Source organism: Prionailurus bengalensis, chromosome B1 (assembly GCF_016509475.1).
Source record: "Prionailurus bengalensis isolate Pbe53 chromosome B1, Fcat_Pben_1.1_paternal_pri, whole genome shotgun sequence".
Taxonomy (NCBI): domain Eukaryota; kingdom Metazoa; phylum Chordata; class Mammalia; order Carnivora; family Felidae; genus Prionailurus; species Prionailurus bengalensis.
In genome coordinates this window covers 132660997-132681182 of record NC_057344.1, presented here as the reverse complement: position 1 = coordinate 132681182, position 20186 = coordinate 132660997, and the positions used below count along the sequence as shown (strand labels likewise).

General features: G+C 37.2%; 1 protein-coding gene across 1 annotated transcript in view; it reads right to left on the bottom strand.

Moving 5' to 3' along the window:
* Positions 1-20186, bottom strand: part of FAM13A (family with sequence similarity 13 member A) — a 341975-nt gene that overhangs the window by 130860 nt on the left and 190929 nt on the right. Inside the window, 1 exon segment of the mRNA XM_043572193.1 lies at positions 1907-2070. Within this exon segment, the coding sequence (XP_043428128.1) occupies positions 1907-2070 (164 nt within the window).

Genomic DNA, 20186 nt, shown 5'->3' with positions numbered 1-20186 from the left:
GGGTCCTGAATCCACTGCAACACTTGCTGTTCTCTGAGCTGTCCTCACCACCCCACATGTCCTGGCACATGTTGTTTTCTTCCAGGATCACCTTGTCTCGATTTACCTGTCCCCCAAACTTCTATTTATCCTACTAGTCCTATTTCTAAAGTCGTCCTCTTTCTGAAACCTTCTCTGATCCTCCTCTCCAGACGTGGTCTGTTCCCCTCCTCTGGCCTCACACAGCACCCTGGGTATTGTATTGGAAGCTTTTTAAGAGCACCTGAATCTTACTTATGACTTTATCACCAGACCATTTCACAGTGCTTGGTAGATGATGGGCACCTAGTATATGTGTGTTTAATGATCACAATTCAAGTTTTATTTACTTTTCCTCTGTGTCCCCAAGTGTAAGACTTAGGTCTCTTAATTCTCTGAATTGCCAGCACCAGCAAGTAAATGCCACATAACTAGATCTCCATAAAGATTAATGACAGTTGAATGAATCAATACTATAACTACCTCCAGCCCTCCCTTGTCTCACTGATCCTGCAGGCTGATGAAAGATTACTTTTTCTAATATACAATTTTCCATGGTTCCTATCACCTAGTCCTACCCAGGTGAAACTTTTACTGGCTTCCTATTACCTACAGGATGAAGCCCACTTCCCTAGCTCAGTTCTTTTGCATAGAAATGCACTTTCTTTGACCTTCACCAACACTCTCTTCCCCCTTTGCATCTCAGCTTAGGCTTTCCCTGCCCAAACTAAAATTGTCTTTGCGTGAGTCTGGGACATTAACCCGATTTAGTTTCTTAATATCCCCACTTATTAGAGCTGAAATGATCTTCACAGGCTCCCCACTGCCCCCCGCCCACTTTTTCTAAGTGTTTTCCTATTACTCCCTTCACTAAAATGTAAGTTCCATAAACACAGGGGCCTGGTTGGCCTTGTTCAATGCTGCATCCCTGATCCTAAAGCAGTTCCTGGAACCAGAGATTAAGTGCTGATCATTTGTTCAGTGAAGGAAAGACTAAACGCAAAAATATTTCTAGTTGGCATTCAAGGTCCTCAGTGACCTGGGCGCCCTCCATTTTCCCAGCCTTATCTCCAACCAATTCCTCACATGATACCTGTTTGCTATTTCCCAAATACCTCTATTATACTTCCTGACTAGGCCTTCTTTTTCTTCCTATTTAAATTCTCTTCATCTTTTATAGGAATTCCTTCTTTCATAAGGCAATCCAAAGTGGTAAGCTCCTGAGCTATATTATTTATCTATTTAATGTCTTAAATATCTTTCAATTCTCTAGAGCTTTCTTATAATGGATTTTTTTAATAAATGGGCTTTAAGTTATAACAAAAGACTGAAAATTCTTAAAGGGAAAAACTTCCAAATGCTAGGAGTTAATAAGATTCAGACTCCATTTTATCTATTAAAAAAAAACCAAAACAACCCTACAGGTCTTCTTCAAGTATAACAAAGAGGTTTGCTTTCCGGTATAATGTGCAACATAATAAATAGTTAAAATGATACATTCAAATGTGTTAGTGACAGCTGGTTCCAGTAACAACTCTGATGTCCATTTTGACTGCAAATAATACTGGCCACTGACCATATTATGAAAAGGGAACCAAGAAGTAACTCTTCCCACTTACAACTCTGAGCCTAGCACAGTCCAGTTGACTAGATACTTTGTTTTAAAACATAAACAAAAAAGTACATATAACAAATCAGGAACACTTCTGTGGTAAGAACTATTACTCAAAAAAATTCCCAAAACTTAGAATGAATTTTAAATAGTTTTACTGATCTGCATCCTGTTGACCCCGGTGGTAGTAACATGCAAACATTCCTAAGTATGCCAGGCTATACATGGGAGCAGACAATACACGATGTAACATGTAAACAAAAGAAACATGCCAACCTGGATACCAACTTTGCACCACTAGCATCTTCTGCTGAATTCACATCATTCCAGTAGGGTTTTCTACGACTTAGCCGCAGGCTGACCTGAGGAACACCATCTGACAGCTCTGGTTGTGGTACTCTGTGTGACTGAATAGATCCCTCACTCCTGGATTTTGGGATCTAGAAAATACAATTTGGGGAGGAGGGCAGATTTAAAAAAATCTTTCAGATTAAGTTATCAAAGATAATTTGTTCTAATTTATTAGTAACCTAATGTATTAATGACATTCCAGAAAAATACCAACCTAGGTATAGAACTTAAAATATTAAAAATAAATTGCTAAAAAGCAAAGGGCACAGGGAAGGGGAGATATCAACACTTCCAAGGGGAACTTTCAAACCATATACAGCCCACATCCCTCTCCTGGATTCTGATACAAATCTTCCCCAGGCTTACCCCCTCCCTCCCTCCCCTAGCCCCCACCATTAGAATAATTATGCTGTATAATGAGAGATTATGAGAGTATATCAGAGTGGCAACCTGGAGTGAAGGAAAGAAGAAATAGAAAAAGACAGGGGAAAAAAAAGGGCTGAGAACCACTGAAATGAAGGATGACAATACCAGAAAGGTGTCCAGAAATATTTACTACCAGCAAGTAAAATCTGCACCAGTTCGTAATAGTTTCTGTTGTCATCTTCTTTTATAGGGCAAAATATGGTCTAATACACTTTTAACTAAAGAAATAGCTAGGAAAAATGCACCTTTTTAGTTCTCTTCTGTCTCTAGAAGCATGGGCAACACAAATGCCAAGTAAACCCTGGTGTACTGACTTCTCCTAGCTAAGGTTATGTGCTCCCTCCAGCCCCAGAAACACCCTCATGCTTTTATATTGCATCAGAAACAATGTGAATACAATTGATATCCTTCTCCTGAAATTGTGTAAAAATCATGTGAGAGTTTCAGGAAAAATTCACACCCTCAGGTCAATTGTATTTGTTACACCGGAAGCTCTTTCTCATCTCCTGGACTTTTCTAATACTTGTCCTTCAACTGGAATGTCATCTATTCATCACTGGCCACTCACCAATTGTCTAAGACCAAACCAAATCTTAACTTCCTTTGGGGCTGAGAGAAGAATCCACTTCCCGGGGCGCCTGGGTGGCTCGGTGGGTTGAGCGTCTGACTTTGGCTCAGGTCATGATCTCACGGTTCATAGGTTCGGGCCCTGCGTCGGGCTCAGTGCTGACATCTCAGAGACTGGAACCTGCTTTGGATTCTGGGTCTCCCTCTCTCTCTGCTCCTCCCCTACTCAAACTCTGTCTCTCTCTCAAAAATAAGTAGAAAGATTAAAAAAAAAATTTAAGAATCCACTTCCCACAGAGCGTCTCTAAGTAAGCTCAGGTCTTAATGACCTTTCCCAACTTTGAATTCCTGTAATACACTGCCACAAAATCCATGCTTGATCTCATGTCGTCTGATAGTTGTTTTATATTTCTAAGTTATATGGCCTCAGCCAGATGTCTGGACACAGAGATTATAGTCTCATTCTCTTCCCCTTTCTCCTCCTCTACCATGTCCTTTTCCTCCTCTTATTTATGTTATTTTTAACATTTTAGCCATTGAGTCTAGTTAAGTTTTGAACCCATTAATACTTATTGTCAGACAACACACTTTTTTTTAGAAGATATTTTTTCTTTTCTTTCTTTCTTTTTTAAGTTTATTTATTTCGAGAGAGTGCATGAGCAGGGGAGGGGCAGAGAGAGAGGAAGAGAGACAGAATCCCAAGCAGGCGTTGCAGTATCAGAACAGAGCCCAACATGAGGCTCAAACCCATGAACCATGAGATCATGACTTGAGCCAAAACCAAGAGTGAGATGTTTAACCCAGTGAGCCACCCGGGTGCTCCAACAACACACTTTTCAACTGTAAGATATTCCAAAGACACTGACTGACCAAGAAACTAGGGTAACAGGCAATTAAAAAAAGTAATATGGGGACAGTTATAAACATCAATATTTAATAAATTCATACCTCTATGAGAATTACAAAAATAACACATGAAAATAATTTAGCAACTAGTTACATTTACCACAGAGCAAAGTAAATACTCAAAATATTAATTTTAATATTAATTTAAATTAATTTAATATTAACAACTTATTAATATTGTTAAGTAAAACTTGCCCAAATCTGACAATTACCAATGAATTGTTCCATTACATTTCTCTGTAGAGTGTTCACAAAAGTTCATGAAAATCAAGGGAAAGTGAATTTTTTAAAATTATAAACTATAGTTCACTGGGATATTTGCCAAGATTACTTATGAAAGAAATATTTAGGTGAACAGCAAGAGAACATATTAAAAGTACAAATATATGCTATTATATATTTCATAAAAGGGGCTCTTTTGCATGTAGCTATTTTTCATATGAGTAGACAGGAAAAATAAATACACTGAAAAAGCAGTAAGATTTCAAACTAGTTAGCTAAAAAATCTCATACCCAGACTTAATTCTCTCAATATTAAAACAAATATAAGAACAGTTGTTTGGCAACATTTTATGGTGTTAAAATAAGGACATAGCATTTTAAGTTCAGTGATAATTTGGGGGTTCTAAAGTTGATTCAATAGTTTATGTAAAGGAGAAATATTCTAAGGTAGAAAGGTAACATGTAGCTGATTCCACTTGGTCAGTTTACATTAAAATAGACTACATAACACAGATCACTTAAGACTCAGATACCATAAACTATATCAGGTACATTTTTCAAAGTATTATTCTGTGATGATTTAATCTCTATAAAAATAAAATAGAGGGGCGCCTGGGTAGCTCAGTCCATTAAGCATCTGACTTCGGCTCAGGTCATGATCTCATGGCTCATGAGTTGGAGCTCCACCTCGGGCTCTGTGCTGACAGGTCAGAGCCCGGAGCCTGCTTTGGATTCTGTGTCTCCCTCGGTCTCTGCCCTTCCCCACTCATGCTCGGGTGTGTGTGTGTGTGTGTGTGTGTGTGTGTGTGTGTCTCTCTCTCTCTCAAAAATAAACATTAAAAAATTTTTTTAAAATACAACAGGATTGTCATTAGCCATGAACTTTAAAATATAAATTTATTAATATATACTAAAGTAGTCCAAAGAGCTGAGCTTATGCACAAGGACATGAAAACACCACATGAAGCCTATGAGAAAACAAAATTGTTAGAAAAAGGTAGCTCAGTAACTCTGAGACCATTAGAACTATAGAGTGTATATATATATATATATATATATATATACATATATATATATATATACACACACACACATATATATATACACACACACACATATATACACACACTATATATATACACTATATAAATATATATACACTATATATACACTATATATACACTAAATATACACTATATATACATATAAACTATATAAATATATATATACACTATATAAATATAAATATATACACACACACATTTTAAAAGGAATGCATGTTTTTAAAGGAGATAAATGATACCATCATGAAGATGTACCTTCAAGACTACACATTTCATTACAGATATGATTACTGTAGGAAAAATAGACAAAAATTTAAAATCGGCTGCTCTACCTTTGTCATTAATTTTAGTACAAATGTATTAACTTTGAGAAAAGGAAAGAGTCTTTGCCTTAGCTGGAATTGAGCTTTTTAGAAGCACGTGATTTGAGCCTTGGCCTTATAAGGTAGGTAGAAGAGATAGTTTTATTTTTATGCTCTGAGTGTCCACCTCAGATTGTGTAACATTTACACTTTAAGGTGGTATTCAGGGCTCCTTTCATCATAGAACTCTCGGAGGAGGAGGAAGACCCCAGTTATCCAAGGCAAAGGATACAAGGAGACATCTTATTACAGTGTAGCCTTAAAGCACTTGTTCTCTCCAGCAGCCAGTTTTGTCCGGAGACATTACTGGTTGTCATGATGGCGGTGAGTGGGTGTGCTACCAGAGTCTAGTGGGTAAAGACCAGGAATGTGATGAAGCATCTTACAATGCACAGGACAGCGTGTCACAAAAAAGAGTTATCTGATCCAAAATGTCAGTAGGGCTAAAGCTGAGAAACTCTGATTCAGGGATATGGTAAGAAGAACCCTGTATTGACCCAGCTCCTCTTTTTCTATCCTTTTCTTCTGGCTCCACCCTCCCTTTTTTTGCCATTGCCAAGATGTAATGGGCCCAGGTCAGCTATAGGTTTAGCAAAAATGGGCCAGCTAGGTCATCTAGGCCTGCCTTGTCTAGTCATGGGTGATATTGATTCTGTGAGGTTCAGTCAAGCTCTGTGGGGCAGGGACTCCAAATAGGGCTAAAAGCCTGACTATGATAAATGGAGTTCATATGCTTTGAGAGATCCACCTGCAGTTTCCCTCATAATATGTGGCTGCAGTTGGAAAACTGCCAACCATCTGGAATACTGAGGTGACAAAGCTTTTCCTTTCCACTGGAGATATCCATTAAGTCACAGCAGACTTGGCTTCGTTTTTTTTTAGTGATTGCTTCATGATACTGTACTTGAAGGTGAAAACTATAAAAGCCCCCAAACCATTTATGAAAAACACTTTGCTCAGAAGAATTCTGCCATTGACTGTTTGAGATAAGGATCTAGGCACTTGTGTGATTGATGTCTATAACCGAAATACTAACAATTCCAGAGACTGTAAAAAGAGCACATTCCATGCATGTATTTGCAGGCATGGAAGAGTCTAACACAAGTAATTCAAGCTGCTTTAGATTTTGAGATGCCATGGGGCTAGAAACAAAAGAATAACCTTTGATAAAGTAAAATTAGGAAATATTCTCCTGAATGTTGCTGCTATTAGTTGTAAAGATGTAGTGTTACTCTGTGTTAGGCATGGTTCCATGAGATTTATATCAATTAATCTATTTAAATGTCATGACAACCCAAAGAGGCAGGGACTATTATTACCACCTCACAAATGAGGAAACTGAGGCATTAAGAGTTTGAATTACTTGTTCTATTGAGTAAGTGGCAGAACTACAGTTACAACCCAGGGAATCAGGCCTCAGTACTCGTGCTTACCATTACTTTCTATATCTGGTTACATGTTAAACATTAGAATTGCAAGAAGAAAAGACACTTTTGGATGAAAGTCACGTTACAGTCCATAACGCAAACCATTTTCTTCCCTTTTTTTGGCATTAGTAGTTAAAACTCTCTTTAAATTTATCTCTCTGGCATCTACTGAACTGTTCTAGCAGTATAATCTTAGGAGAAAAAGTCAGTTATGAGGACAAAACTATACAGAAAATGTATTCATATTTTTTTATTTATAATGGGCCAAAAATGTAAGCATTTTACAAAGTCAAATTACTATCATAGGCAATTATAGCACATCTATATTTTGAAGGATATCTCAGCCATTAAAATATCTCTAAAGTTTTTAATGAGACTGTGAAATTGTGTTATGATATATAATACAGTGTGAGCCCATTGAGCAAATAAAAATGCATATAGGTATATACCTCCAATAAAACTCAGATCATCACCATACTTAAAACATACACAAATAAATTTCAAAGGCCAAAAAACAAATTTTGTCACAGTCAACACTGCCAATATTTTAACATGGTCTCATCTTTAAAAATCGAACAGGAAATCCAGAACCAGAAAAACATCTGTGAAACTAGGCTCTGATTTACCTTTATACATTGATGTGACTAACAACATTAAAAAATCATGTGCCTCAATTTAATATTTATCCATATGAACCTATCACTGTGAGGCCACAATTGTAAGTCATAAGTACAGGCCCTCCGTCCCCCAGGCAACTGCAGGGTAAGAGTTGTGTGTCCTACAGGACTGAAACAAAGGGATGGCAGGTGAGTCAGGAGGAAAGGCTCAGTTGACTAGACAGGGACCAGTCTCTAAAATCCAAATCTCCCTTTTCTTTGTGTAGGTGGAGTGAGTTCATTGCTTCTTATGGGTTTCTTCCCAGCAAAGTAATGTGCATATGAATCAAGTGCAGGAAAATTTATGGGTCTTCAGAATGATTTGATAGTTATCTAGCTGTGTTTGAGAGACAAGATGAGCCTACGGTCCTCCTACTATGCCGCCATCTCAGCTCCCCTCCTCAAGTGCAGGACAATTTATAACAACAATTTAGAATGCTATCAAAGTAGTTTTAAGTTTTTTGAAGTTCAAGCATAAAAAAATAATATTTTGGTCTTAGGAGTCACCCTAAGTCCTGGTCAGTTGCTGGGCTTGCATTTTGAAATTAGAAAAACTGTTAAGTCTATTCTTTTCATCCTCAGATACTTTGAGCTCTGTTTAGAATAGGGCAGAAAATCACAATCAAGGCTCAAATAATGAAGGAAGTTGTGTCAGAAGGAGTCTGAAAAGTTAATTTTTAACATTTAGACGTTCTAAATAAAGACTATTAGTCTGTCTCATCTCCTTGACCGTTTTTTCCCTCCGCTTATCATTTGTATGGAAGAGGGCATAGCCTCTTGCCAAACTTCATGCTCATTCAAGTCATAATCTTCATAAGAAGAAATGGTGAAATAACGGAGCACTAGAAAAGAGATGTTAAACTCCGATTTTTTAAAAAAGACATTTCTAGGGTAAAAAAGGTTAAAAAAAGTCCTCTAAATCTGAAAAACGCCTTTGTTTTTAATTAAAAATATCTAAGTTTGCTTTTCAAAAGTGAGGTGTTTTTTTTGTTTTTTGTTTTAAAAAAAAAATTTTTTTTTTTACGTTTATTCATTTTTGGGACAGAGAGATACAGAGCATGAACGGGCGAGGGGCAGAGAGAGAGGGAGACACAGATTCGGAAACAGGCTCCAGGCTCTGCGCCATCAGCCCAGAGCCTGACGCGGGGCTTGAACTCACGGACCGCAAGATCGTGACCTGGCTGAAGTCGGACGCTTAACCGACTGCGCCACCCAGGCGCCCCTGTTTTTTTTTTTTTACTAAACAGCTGCAGTTCTTCTGATAATCTGATCAATCTATTATGTGCCAGCGACAGTGCTAATTGATGGCCCAGGCTTTTTTCTGAGAAAGCTATTAACATGCTTTAGGGAATTTTGGGGAGTTTCTTGTACATACTTTTCCTTCCTTCCTTCCTTCCTTCCTTCCTCCCTCCCTCCCTCCCTCCCTTTTTTTGTAAAAGTGGGTCAGTGTTAAAGTTATAACTAATTAAAATCTCATCTTGATCTAAGTTTTAGTCTGTGCTTTAGAATAAAATCACTTTAACTTTGTTAGAAAAATTGTGTACAAAGACAAAAATTTCACAATTAAAAAAATAGTTTATCTTGAAAGAGATCAGATAGATCAATTACAGGTTCAGAGTGTGTACCAATCAAGTAAGGAACCCTCAGCACTTAACTGTTCTCTTTTCATCTCCTTTCCCCTCTGCAAAGGTAGGTGCCTCACAGCAGAGATTTTTGTTTGTTTTGCTAACTGCTGTAGACTTGGCTCCTAGAACAGCACCTGGCAAATAGTAGGCAACCACTATATGTTTGTGTAATAAAAGAACAAATGAATGACCAAACTAAACATCATCTACCTTCCTCTCAGAAACACTGAAATGTTAACAGATTATCCGTTGATACGATAAAGTAAATTCATTCTCCTGTGTAAGCATTGCTCTTATTTTAGAAATTTCATTTATATTGTTTCAAATCTTACAAGTTAATTTTTAAAATGGCTATGGTACAGAAATGGGAAGAAGGGGCAGGAAGCTACATTTACTCAGCATAAGCGATCCCACAGTAGAGCCGTCTGACCTGGGACATAGGCTCAAGGAAGTCTCACCTTTTAGAATCTGCTCACAGATCAATCTGTACATGGCAGTAAGCTGAGGCTTATTCACATCAACACAGTTCCAACTGCTATTTTACAAAGTTATTCATTCATGTCCCTGACTTCAGGTCTTTTACCAGGGAAAAAATTCACGCAGAAAGTAATTGTAAAGTGAGCAGTTTAGGAATTTACATAGAAGACTTTCAAAAATTTTCCTTCTATTAGTAAAATAAAAATTTGCTTTAAAATTTTTGATCACTTATTTCTAATTATCAAAATCAATGATCAATCAACGAGAATGTTTATCATCTCATCCCAAATACACTCTTTTGACCTCAAGTTCTTGCCAATGTAGAGGACAGGATTATACAGGGTGAAGGAGTCTTAAAATAGGATGTTCTCTGGAAGCTTATTCCAAAAGGATGCTACCAACACTGGAAGGAATGCTGTGAAAAAGTGGTTCTGACCCAGTGGGGCACATCACAATATCCTTTGGAGATTTAAAAAGTACACCTGCCTTAATTTATCCTACCACCCCATTTCTCAGTCTGAAGGAATATCTCTGAGACAGATCCTGGGCAGGTGAATTAGAAACAAACACCTTAGAATAATATGTGCTGCTGCTGATTCAAAGTTTTAAAATTTGCCAAGAAGCAAATAATTTCTCTTTGAGGTTTTGAAAATAAGTGTTGAGGTAAAAAAATAAAATAAAATAAAATAAACATTATATAACTGAATTGTTTGATTATAGCTGGTCATATAAGTTCCACATTTATACCAGAAAAATTAGGTGGAAAATTAACAAATCAGATGTTGATTTTAGAACCACTCAGGTTTTGAATTGAAGAGAGGTCTACTCCAACTCCTTTATTTCAAAAATAAAGTCTAGGGGTGCCTGGGTGTCTCAGTTGGTTAAGTGTCTGACTCAGATCATGATCTCACAGTTTGTGAGTTTCAGCCCCTTATTGGGCTCTGTGCTGAAAGCACAGGGCTTGCTTGGGATTCTCTCTCTCTCCCTCTCTCTCTGCCCCTCCCCTGCTCATTCACTCTCTCTCAAAAATAGATAAACATTAAAAAAAAAATGAAGTCCAGGGGTCCAGAGAACTGAAATGAGCTGCCCAAGGTTGTATAGATGAAGGAAAACTGGCTATTAAAAGCCCTTTCTCCTGACCAAAGTGACAGTGAGAAATAAAGTGATAAAGTGTAAAATTCGGGGCAAACTAGCTGATTAGTGGTAATCAGGTAAGGAGGCAACATACCTTCTGTGGCCCAGATGGCAACACCTTGGGCCAGGAGCATGCTGCCATTGTGTGAGGTTGTAAGCTACCTGGTACAGTCTCATTATTGGTGCCAGCCTGACACACAGGTTTTGTTTATTTGAGAAAAACGCACTTCTATCTTGTTTAAGTCAATGTTGTTCGGGGTTTGTTTATATGCAAGCGAACCTAATCCAAACTGATACGAGATTTTGGTCAAATACTACTTTATCAGTAACACCTTCTTTGACACAATTTAATAAATAGCAGAATTCTCCCTTATGCACTACTCCCCACTTCCTTGGCCTTGCTTTATCTATCTCCACTGCACATAATACCATCTGACACACTGTATATTTACTTTTGCTTATTTATTTGTCTTTTCCTCCTACCCAGATATAAATTCTATGAGGGTAAAAAACCTCATGGGTTTGTGATACAACCCTGGTGGGATGGAGGGAGGGCTAAGGAAGGGCATGGCTCACCTTAAAGGGAAATGTAACTGCTTACTTTTATTGGGCCAAAATTTAGTCACATGGTGACACACAGCTGCCTGGGAAGTTAGAGAAAGTAGTCTTATAGATGTAATTCAGTGTATAAAGCCAAGGGAGGGAGGGAGGGAGAATAGGTTTTGGGGAGGCCACTGGCAGTCTTGAACACAGACCTAAAAAGAAAGGAAAGGAAAGGAAAGGAAAGGAAAGGAAAGGAAAGGAAAGGAAAGGAAAGGAAAGGAAAGGAAAGGAAAGGAAAGAAGGAAGGAAGGAAGGAAGGAAGGAAGGAAGGAAGGAAGGAAGGAAGAAAGAAAGAAAGAAAGAAAGAAAGAAAGAAAGAAAGAAAGAAAGAAAGAAAGACAGACAGACATGTCTGAAAGGGATGTTTGGGGAGGAACACTCCAGATAGAGAAAAGAGCAGGGCAAAGGTCCTGAGAAGGAAGCATGATTCCCGAGTCTGAGGGACAGTAAGGAGGTCACTGTGGCTAGAGCTGAATGAATCAGAAGAGTGGCAAGAGATGAGGCCAGTGATGTAGCAGAGGGCCCAGATCATGTACACCCATAGGTATTTTAAAGACTTTGGTTTTTACCTTGTGCAAACAGAAACTTTTTGGAAGATGTTGAACAGAAAAGTAACGTGTCTGACTTTCATTTTAACAGGGTCATTACTATTGCATTGAGAAGAGACTTGTAGAAGGGGCAGAGTAATACAAGGATACCAACTAGGAAGTAGCCGAGATGCTTATGGCTTGAATCCAGGAGCTGGTTAGAAGGCATCATTAGATTCTGGATATAACCTGAATGTGGAATCAACAGGATTTGCTGAAACACTGGATGTGAGGCAGGCAAGAGTCAAGGATGATGAAACTGCCATCAGGGAGTTAGGAAAGATAGCAGGGAGTATAGATTTTGGTGGGTAAATCAGGAGTTTATAGCCTTGGATGTGCTAAAAACTTTAATAACTTTGGACATGCATGCACCTAACAGAGAGTTGGAGACAACTGGATATAGTAGTTGGAATTGAGAAACTTGGACTGAAAATACAAGTTTAGGAGCCATCTATATATATGGATGATATTTAAAAACTAAGTAATTAGAAATGATTGTCTAGGGAGTGAATCTAAATAGAGAAGGGAAGAGATCAGACCAAGAACTGATATCCAGAGCATGCCAAGGTTGGAGAAAGAAGACCCAGAGAGACTGAGGAGTGAACAGTGAGGTAGAAGGAAAACTAATAAGAGAATATCCTGAAAGGCAAGGGTAAAGGGATTCAACAGGGAAGGAATAAATACAGTTACCATGTTATAAAGCAATTCCAAAACATGTATCTACATAAAGACTTGTACATGAATGTTTATAGCAGCATTAACTGTTATAGCCAAAAAGTGGAAACAACTCATATGTCCATCTACTGATGTCTGGGTAAGCAAAATGTGTCTATCTGTACAATGAAATACTATTCAACCATAAAAAGGAATGGAGTACTGATGCATACTATAACATAGATGAATCTCAAAAATATTACGCTAAGTGAAAGAAGGAAAACATAAAAAGACACATAGTGTATTTTTCCATTTATATGAAATGTTTAGAACACACAGATCTACAGAGACTGAGAGCGGCTCAGTGACTTCCAGGGACTGAGCAATGGGAAGTGACCGCATATGGGTATGGGGTTTGCTTTGGATGAAGGTGTTCTGGAATTAAACAGTGTAGACAGTTGCACAATTTTGTAAATATACTAAAAAATCACTGAATTCTAATTTTAAAAGTGAATTTTATGTACATAAATTATATCTCAGTAACACTGTTATTTAAAAAAGAAAGATGGTGTGATCAAGTGTGTCAAATGCTGCTGACAGGGTGAAGAGGATGAAAACTGAGAATTGACCCCTGAATCTGGCAGTGTGTCGTCACTTGACAAGAGCTGCTTCACTCACGTAGTGGGATTGATTAGAGTGGGTCCAGGGAGAATGCAGAAGAGGAAGTGAAAACAGCAAGCTTATATGGTTCTTTTGAGGAGTTTTGTTGTAAGGAAATGAGTGATTGCTAAAAGGGGCTGTGAAGTCAAGGGAGAGGTTTTTTGTTTTGTTGTTTCATTTTTTTTTAATAAGGCAGGAAACACTATAGCATATTTCTATGCTAATGGGAATGATTCAGTAGACAAAAACCTGATGACCTACAGGGGATAGGAGGGGCGGGGGGAGAGGATTCAGGGAGCAGAGTGCTGGGGTGTGTGCAGTATGGGACTAGGTTCACAGTGGAGGGGCTGATGTTGGCCACAGCAAGTGCAGCACACCTCCTGTGTCTAGAAGAAAGGAGAGAACATGGCGTGGGGGGCAGGTACAGGGTGCATGTGAGGGTGGGAACAGGTGAATATTCTCTCTTCATGTTCTCAGGGAAATAGAAAGTAAGGTCATCATCTGAGACAGAAGGGCGAAGAGGCAAAAGCTGGAATATGAAGACCAAGGAATAAGTATAAAGCAGTTTGAAAGAGAGGAAGAGTGGAAGGATAGGGGAGAATGGCAGGCAAGCAACATGAGGGCTGAGTTGAGGTTGGTAGTCATATACTTCAAGTGAGACCTCAAACCTGTAGTAGAAGGAAGAAAATGACAAAGATCAGGGAAGAAATAAATGAAACAGAGACTAAAAAGGTAATAGAAAAGATCATTGAAACTAAGAGCTAGCATTTTGAAAAGATAAACAAAATAGACAGCTCTTAGCTAGACTCAAAGAAAAAAAGAGGACTCAAACAAAATTAGAAATGAAAGGAGACAACTGAAATACAAAGGATTGTAAGAGACTACAAAGAATAATTACCTGCCAAACAAATTAGACAACCTAAAAATATTCAATCCACTAAAACTGAATCATGAAGAAATAGAAAATCTGGGGGTGCCAGTTGAGTGTCCAACTTTAGCTCAGGTCATGATCTCACTCACGGCTTGTGAGTTCGAGCCCCACATCAGGCTCTGTGCTGACAGCTCAGAGCTTGGAGTCTGCTTCAGATTCTGTGTCTCCCTCTCTCTCTCTCTCTCAGCCCCTCTCTTACTTGTGTTCTGTCTGTCTCTGTCTCAAAATTAAACATGAAAAAAAAAAGAAATAGAAAATCTGAACATACCAATTACTAATAAGGAGTAATGATTAACTCAGTAATCAAAATCCTCCAATAAACAAAAGTCTAGGAGCAGACAGCCTCACAGGGAAATTCTACCAATGTTTAAAGAGTAATTAATACCAATCCTCCCCCATAAAAAGATGACTAGGGAACACTTCCAAACTCATTTTACAAGTCCAAAAAGTCCTGATATCAAAACAAGATACTACAAGAAAATTCTAAGACAATATTCCAGATGCAAAAAATTCTTAACAAAATATTAGCAGCCTGAATTCAATACTAATTAAAAAGATCACACACCATGATTAACTGGGATTTATGCCAGGTATGCTTAATGGTCCAACATCAGCAAATCAATGTGATACATCATATTAACAAAATGAAAGATAAAAATCATATGATCATCTCAATAGGTGAAGAAAAAAAGCATTTGAGGAAATACAACATAGATTCATGACAAAAACTCTAAAAAAATGGGTATTGAGAGAACATACCTGAACATAATAAAAGCTATATATGACAGGCCCACAACTTAACATCATAGTCAACATGAAAAGCTAAAAGCTTTTCCTTTAAGAACAGTAACAAAACAAGGATGCCCACTCTTGCCACTTTTACTCAGCATAGTGCTGGAAGTCCTATCTAGAGCAATTAAGCAAGAAAAAGAAATAAAAAGCATCCAAATCAGACAAGAAGTAGTAAAACTGTCTCTTTGCAGAGGACATAATCTTGTATACAGAGAGCTCTAAGACTAGACCAAAAAAGTGTTATAATTAATAAACTCAGTTAAGTTGTAGAATATAAAATCAATATACAAAAATCAGTTGCATTTCTATATACTAATAATGAACCACCAGAAAGAGAAACTAATCCTCTTAACAGTTGCATCAAAAAGATTTAAATAGCTAGAATAAACTTAACTAAGCAGTTGAAAGATTTGTACACTGAACACTGTAAGACACTGATGAAAGAAATCGAAGATGACACGAATAAATGGAAAGATATTCCATCCTCATGGATTGGAAGAATCAACACTGTTAATATGTCCATGCTACCCCCCAAAGCAATCTACAGATTCTGTACAATCCTTGTCAAAATTTCAATGGCATTTTTCACAGAAATAGAACAAATAATCCTAAAATATGTATCGAAGTATAAAATCCCCAAAATAACCAAAGCAATCTGGAGAAAGAAAAAATCTGGAGGCATCACATTTCCTAATCTCAAACTATATTACAAAGCTATAGTAAACAAAACAGTATGATAATGGTATAAAAATAGACACAGAGATGGATGGGGCAGAATAGAGAGCCCAGAAATAAACACACACATATACAGCCAACTAATTTACGACAGAGGAGCCAAAAATATACAACAGGGAAAGGGCAATCTCAGTAAATGGTGTTGGGAAAACTGGACAGCTACATGCAAAAGAACAAAACTAAACTATTATACTATACCCCAAAATGAACTTAAGACAGATTAAAGACTTAAATGTAATACCTAAAGCCATTGAACTCCTAGAAAAAAAACAATGGTGGTAAGCTCCTTGATATCAGTCTTGACAATGATTTACTGGATTTGATACCAACAGCAAAGGCAGCAAAACCAAAAATGAACAAGTAGGACTATTTCAAATTGAGAAGCTCCTACACAGCAAATAAAAAGAACAAAACAAAGAGCAATATGCTAAATGGGAGGAAATATTTGCAAATCATGTATCTGTTAAGGGGTTAATATGCAAAATATATAAAAAATTCAACAGCAAAAAAATATTTTATTATAAAATGGGCAAAGAATCCATATAGACATTTTCCCAAAGACATAGGTGGCCAGGAGGTACATGAAAACATGCTCAGCAACTCTAAACATCATGGAAATGCCAATTAAAACCACAATGAGATATTGCTTTACATCTATCAGAATGGCTAACATAAAAACACAAGAAATAATATGGATTGATGAGTATGTGGAGAGAAGGGGACACTTGTGCACTATTGGTGGCTATTTAAATTGGCAAAGGAAGTATGAAAAATAGTAGAGGTTCCTTCAAAACTTAAAAACAAAACTACCATGTAACCCAGAAATTCCATTTCTGGGTATTTATATGAAGGAAACAAAATCACTAACCTGAAAAGATATCAGTACCCCCATACTTACTTCAGTATTATTTACATCAGTCAAGACATGGAACCTAAGTGTCCACCAAAAGATAAATGGGTAACGTAGTATACATACATAATGGAATATTACTCAGCCATAAGAAAAGGGAAATCCTTCCATTTGAACCAAAGCAGATGGACGTTTAGGGCATTATGCTAAGTGAAATAAGTCAGACGAAGTACTATACCATCTCACTAAAATGCAGAATCTAAAATAAATAAATAAATAAAGTCACGGATACAAAGGCTAGATTGGTAGTTGCCAGAGATGGTGGGTTGGGGGGTGGGCAAAATGGATAAAGGTGATCAAAAGACACAAACTTCCCGGTATATGATAAATAAGTCCTGGGGATGTAATGTACAGCATGGTGACTATAGTCAACAACATTGGTATACATTAAAAAATTGCTAAGATAGCAGATCTTAAGAATTCTTATAAGAAATTTTAAAAAATTAGTAACTTTGTATAATGATGGATATTAACTAAACTTATGGTAATCATTTCACTGATTATCTGTACTAGGTGCAGATATCTTTTTGAGACAGTGATTTCAGAATATATATATATATATATAATATACTTATAAGTATATATATAGTTCATAAATTATATATGTATTATTTGTATTTATATAATTTGTATATATATTTGTATTTTTGTGTGTGTGTGTGTGTATATATATATATATATATATATATATATAGAGTAAGATGTTAGCTTGATATTCTAGCTTCTCCAGCTCTGTTCAGCAGGTAGGGTAGATAAGGAGTAAGCAGAGTGTTGGTTTGGGAGAAGGCTGAGGTTTTAAGATAGTAGATCTCTTTATTCTTGTGTTGTAATTGCTTGTTTACATGCTATTGGCCTCATTAGATTGAGTGATCCCCAAGTTTATGTCTTTCTCATTGTTGTTTCCCCTGCTTAAGTCTTTGACATATAAGAGCTGATTAGTGGATGTTCAATATATTTTCCTTATGAAAACAAATTTATAAATTACTTCATTGGTTTTTCTTCTCCCCTTCACCCCAAACATATAGCTGATACCTCAGACAGATTTACTTATAAATTATATATTACAAAACTGTAATCAGGTTTTCTATGCAAGTTCTTTACATTTAAATGGAACAAAATAGTATTTTCAAAAAGTAATTACACTCTGTTTACTGAGGACTCATCAAAGTTCATCAAAGCATCTTTTATAATAATGTCATTCATGAAATCTTGCCATTTGCAACTACGTGGATGGAACTGGAGGGTATTATGCTAAGTGAAATTAGTCAGAGAAAGACAAAAATCGTATGACTTCACTCATATGAGGACTTTAAGAGACAAAACAGATTAACATAAGGGAAGGGAAGCAAAAATAATATAGAAGCAGGGAGGGGGACAAAACAGAAGAGACTCATAAATACGGAGAACAAACTGAGGGTTACTGGAGGGGTTGTGGGAGGAACCCTAATAGGGTTAGGGGCGCTACGGAATCTACTCCTGAAATCATTATTGCACTATATGCTAACTAATTTGGATGTAAATTAAAAAAAAAATAAAAAATAAAACAAGTTAAAAAAAAGTAATGTCATTCATGGGTTCTTGAAAATACTATCTTCTTCTAAGCATAAATATGGGAGAGGGGATGAAGTCTATGTTTCTCCAAAAAATAAAAGTTAACCCCCCCTGGGAAAGATAAGTATGTGCAGAATTCTATGCTCTAAGGACTCCTCATACTATTCCACAAGAGTTGGGTTGCTTCCTTTGGAAAACTAGAAATCTTTCTTTCTCCTATGATTGTGAATAGTAACTACCATTATTATCTAGTGATATCTGGTTCATAGCTGTGATAAATCCATAAGTGAAGAAACATTTTCTATAAGGGGTAAAATCAACTCACACATCAACACCAGTGAAGGAATACTGCATTTAAAGCTCTTTCTAGGGGTGCCTGAGTGGCTTGGTTGGTTAAACATCTGACTCTTGATATTGGCTTAGGTCATGATCTCACGGTTTGTGAGATAGAGCCCTGAGTTGGGCTCTGTGCTACTTGGGATTCTCTCCCCACCTTTCTCTTTGACCCTCCAGTGCTTGTGAGTGCATTCTCTCTCTCTCTCTCTCTCAAAATAAATAAATAAAAATTAAAAAAAAAAAAAGTCTTTCTGAAGGTGCTGTTATGGTAAGCAGAACAGTACATTTGCATTTGCATGTATTTATCATTCTGTGTTGTGCGCATGACTGCCAAAAAACGATTTAAAGGGATAAAAAAATGCTATTTATAATCCTTTTTTTAAAATGTTGTCCTTACTATAAACAAGGAAAGCTGATGGAATGTTTTGCACTCTTTGCCAAACTCTGAAACTAATGAAGCCTCATCCACTAAGCCATTTGGAAACTATTTGCCCTGGAGTCAATGAGGTCTCTTTCATTTTGCAGGAAGTGTCCTTTGTTAGAGCACTGCTCAATGTGACAAAGCTATGACTCATAACTAACTATTTGGGTTTACTAAAATGCATATCCTCAACAGGTTAAAAAACTTTTCTATTATTGTAAGTGAATACAATAAAACCTTGGACTGTAACTTGTTCTGCAAGTGTTCTGCAAGATGAGTAAACACTTCTAATAAATTTTAACTTGATAAATGAGCGATGTCTTGCAATAGGAGTATTATGTGATACCGAATGTCATATGATCACAACTGAGCCAATGGTTCTTCTCTCTCTCACTGCAGGACTGTGGGTGATCATCTCCCATGCTGGGATGGTTGGTCTCAGGCTACGGTGTTTGGCAGAAATCAGTGATTTTTCAGAACGTTGGAAGTTGCCCACAACTGGCGCTAGTGTATTTTTTGTCACTTCAAAGCACCTATGGACAGTTCTTTGCTTTTCCATACAAGAGTAAGCTCAGGAATGCTTTGCTTCATTCTAGGTCAGGCTGCCTACAGACATAGACCCTTTCTTCTGCTGCCTTATTGCCAGTTACATTAAATACAGTATATGACAAGAGTTTATTAATATTGTACTGTAGCTGACATCCATGAGAGTGTATATACTGGCCCCCATGCAGAAAAAGGTTGAAAAGGAAAGTGGTAAGAAGGAGATGATTACTGTGGAAGTTAAGAAGGAAATCATTGAGTAGTACGAATGAGGTATGTGAGTGGCTAAAATTGCAAAATTTAATAAGAAGTCTACGTCTGCATCTTGTCTGCAGAGGAGGAGGAAAAGAAGATGGAGGAATCTCTCACTTCAAATGAGATTAGGGAGATGTGTAAAATGTGGGAAACAGTGGACAATTTTGTAGAAAAGCACCACCCAAATAAGGCCATAGCAGTGCGAGCAATGAATCTGTTTAACGGCAATGCAATGTCACATTTCCACAAAATCTTCAAAAGGAGGCAAAAGCAAGTGTAATTGGGTAGGTTCCTTGTTAAAGCTGCATGAAAAGAAAAAGATTCCATTGAGCCAATAGATAGCAGTGATTCCGTTAGTGAT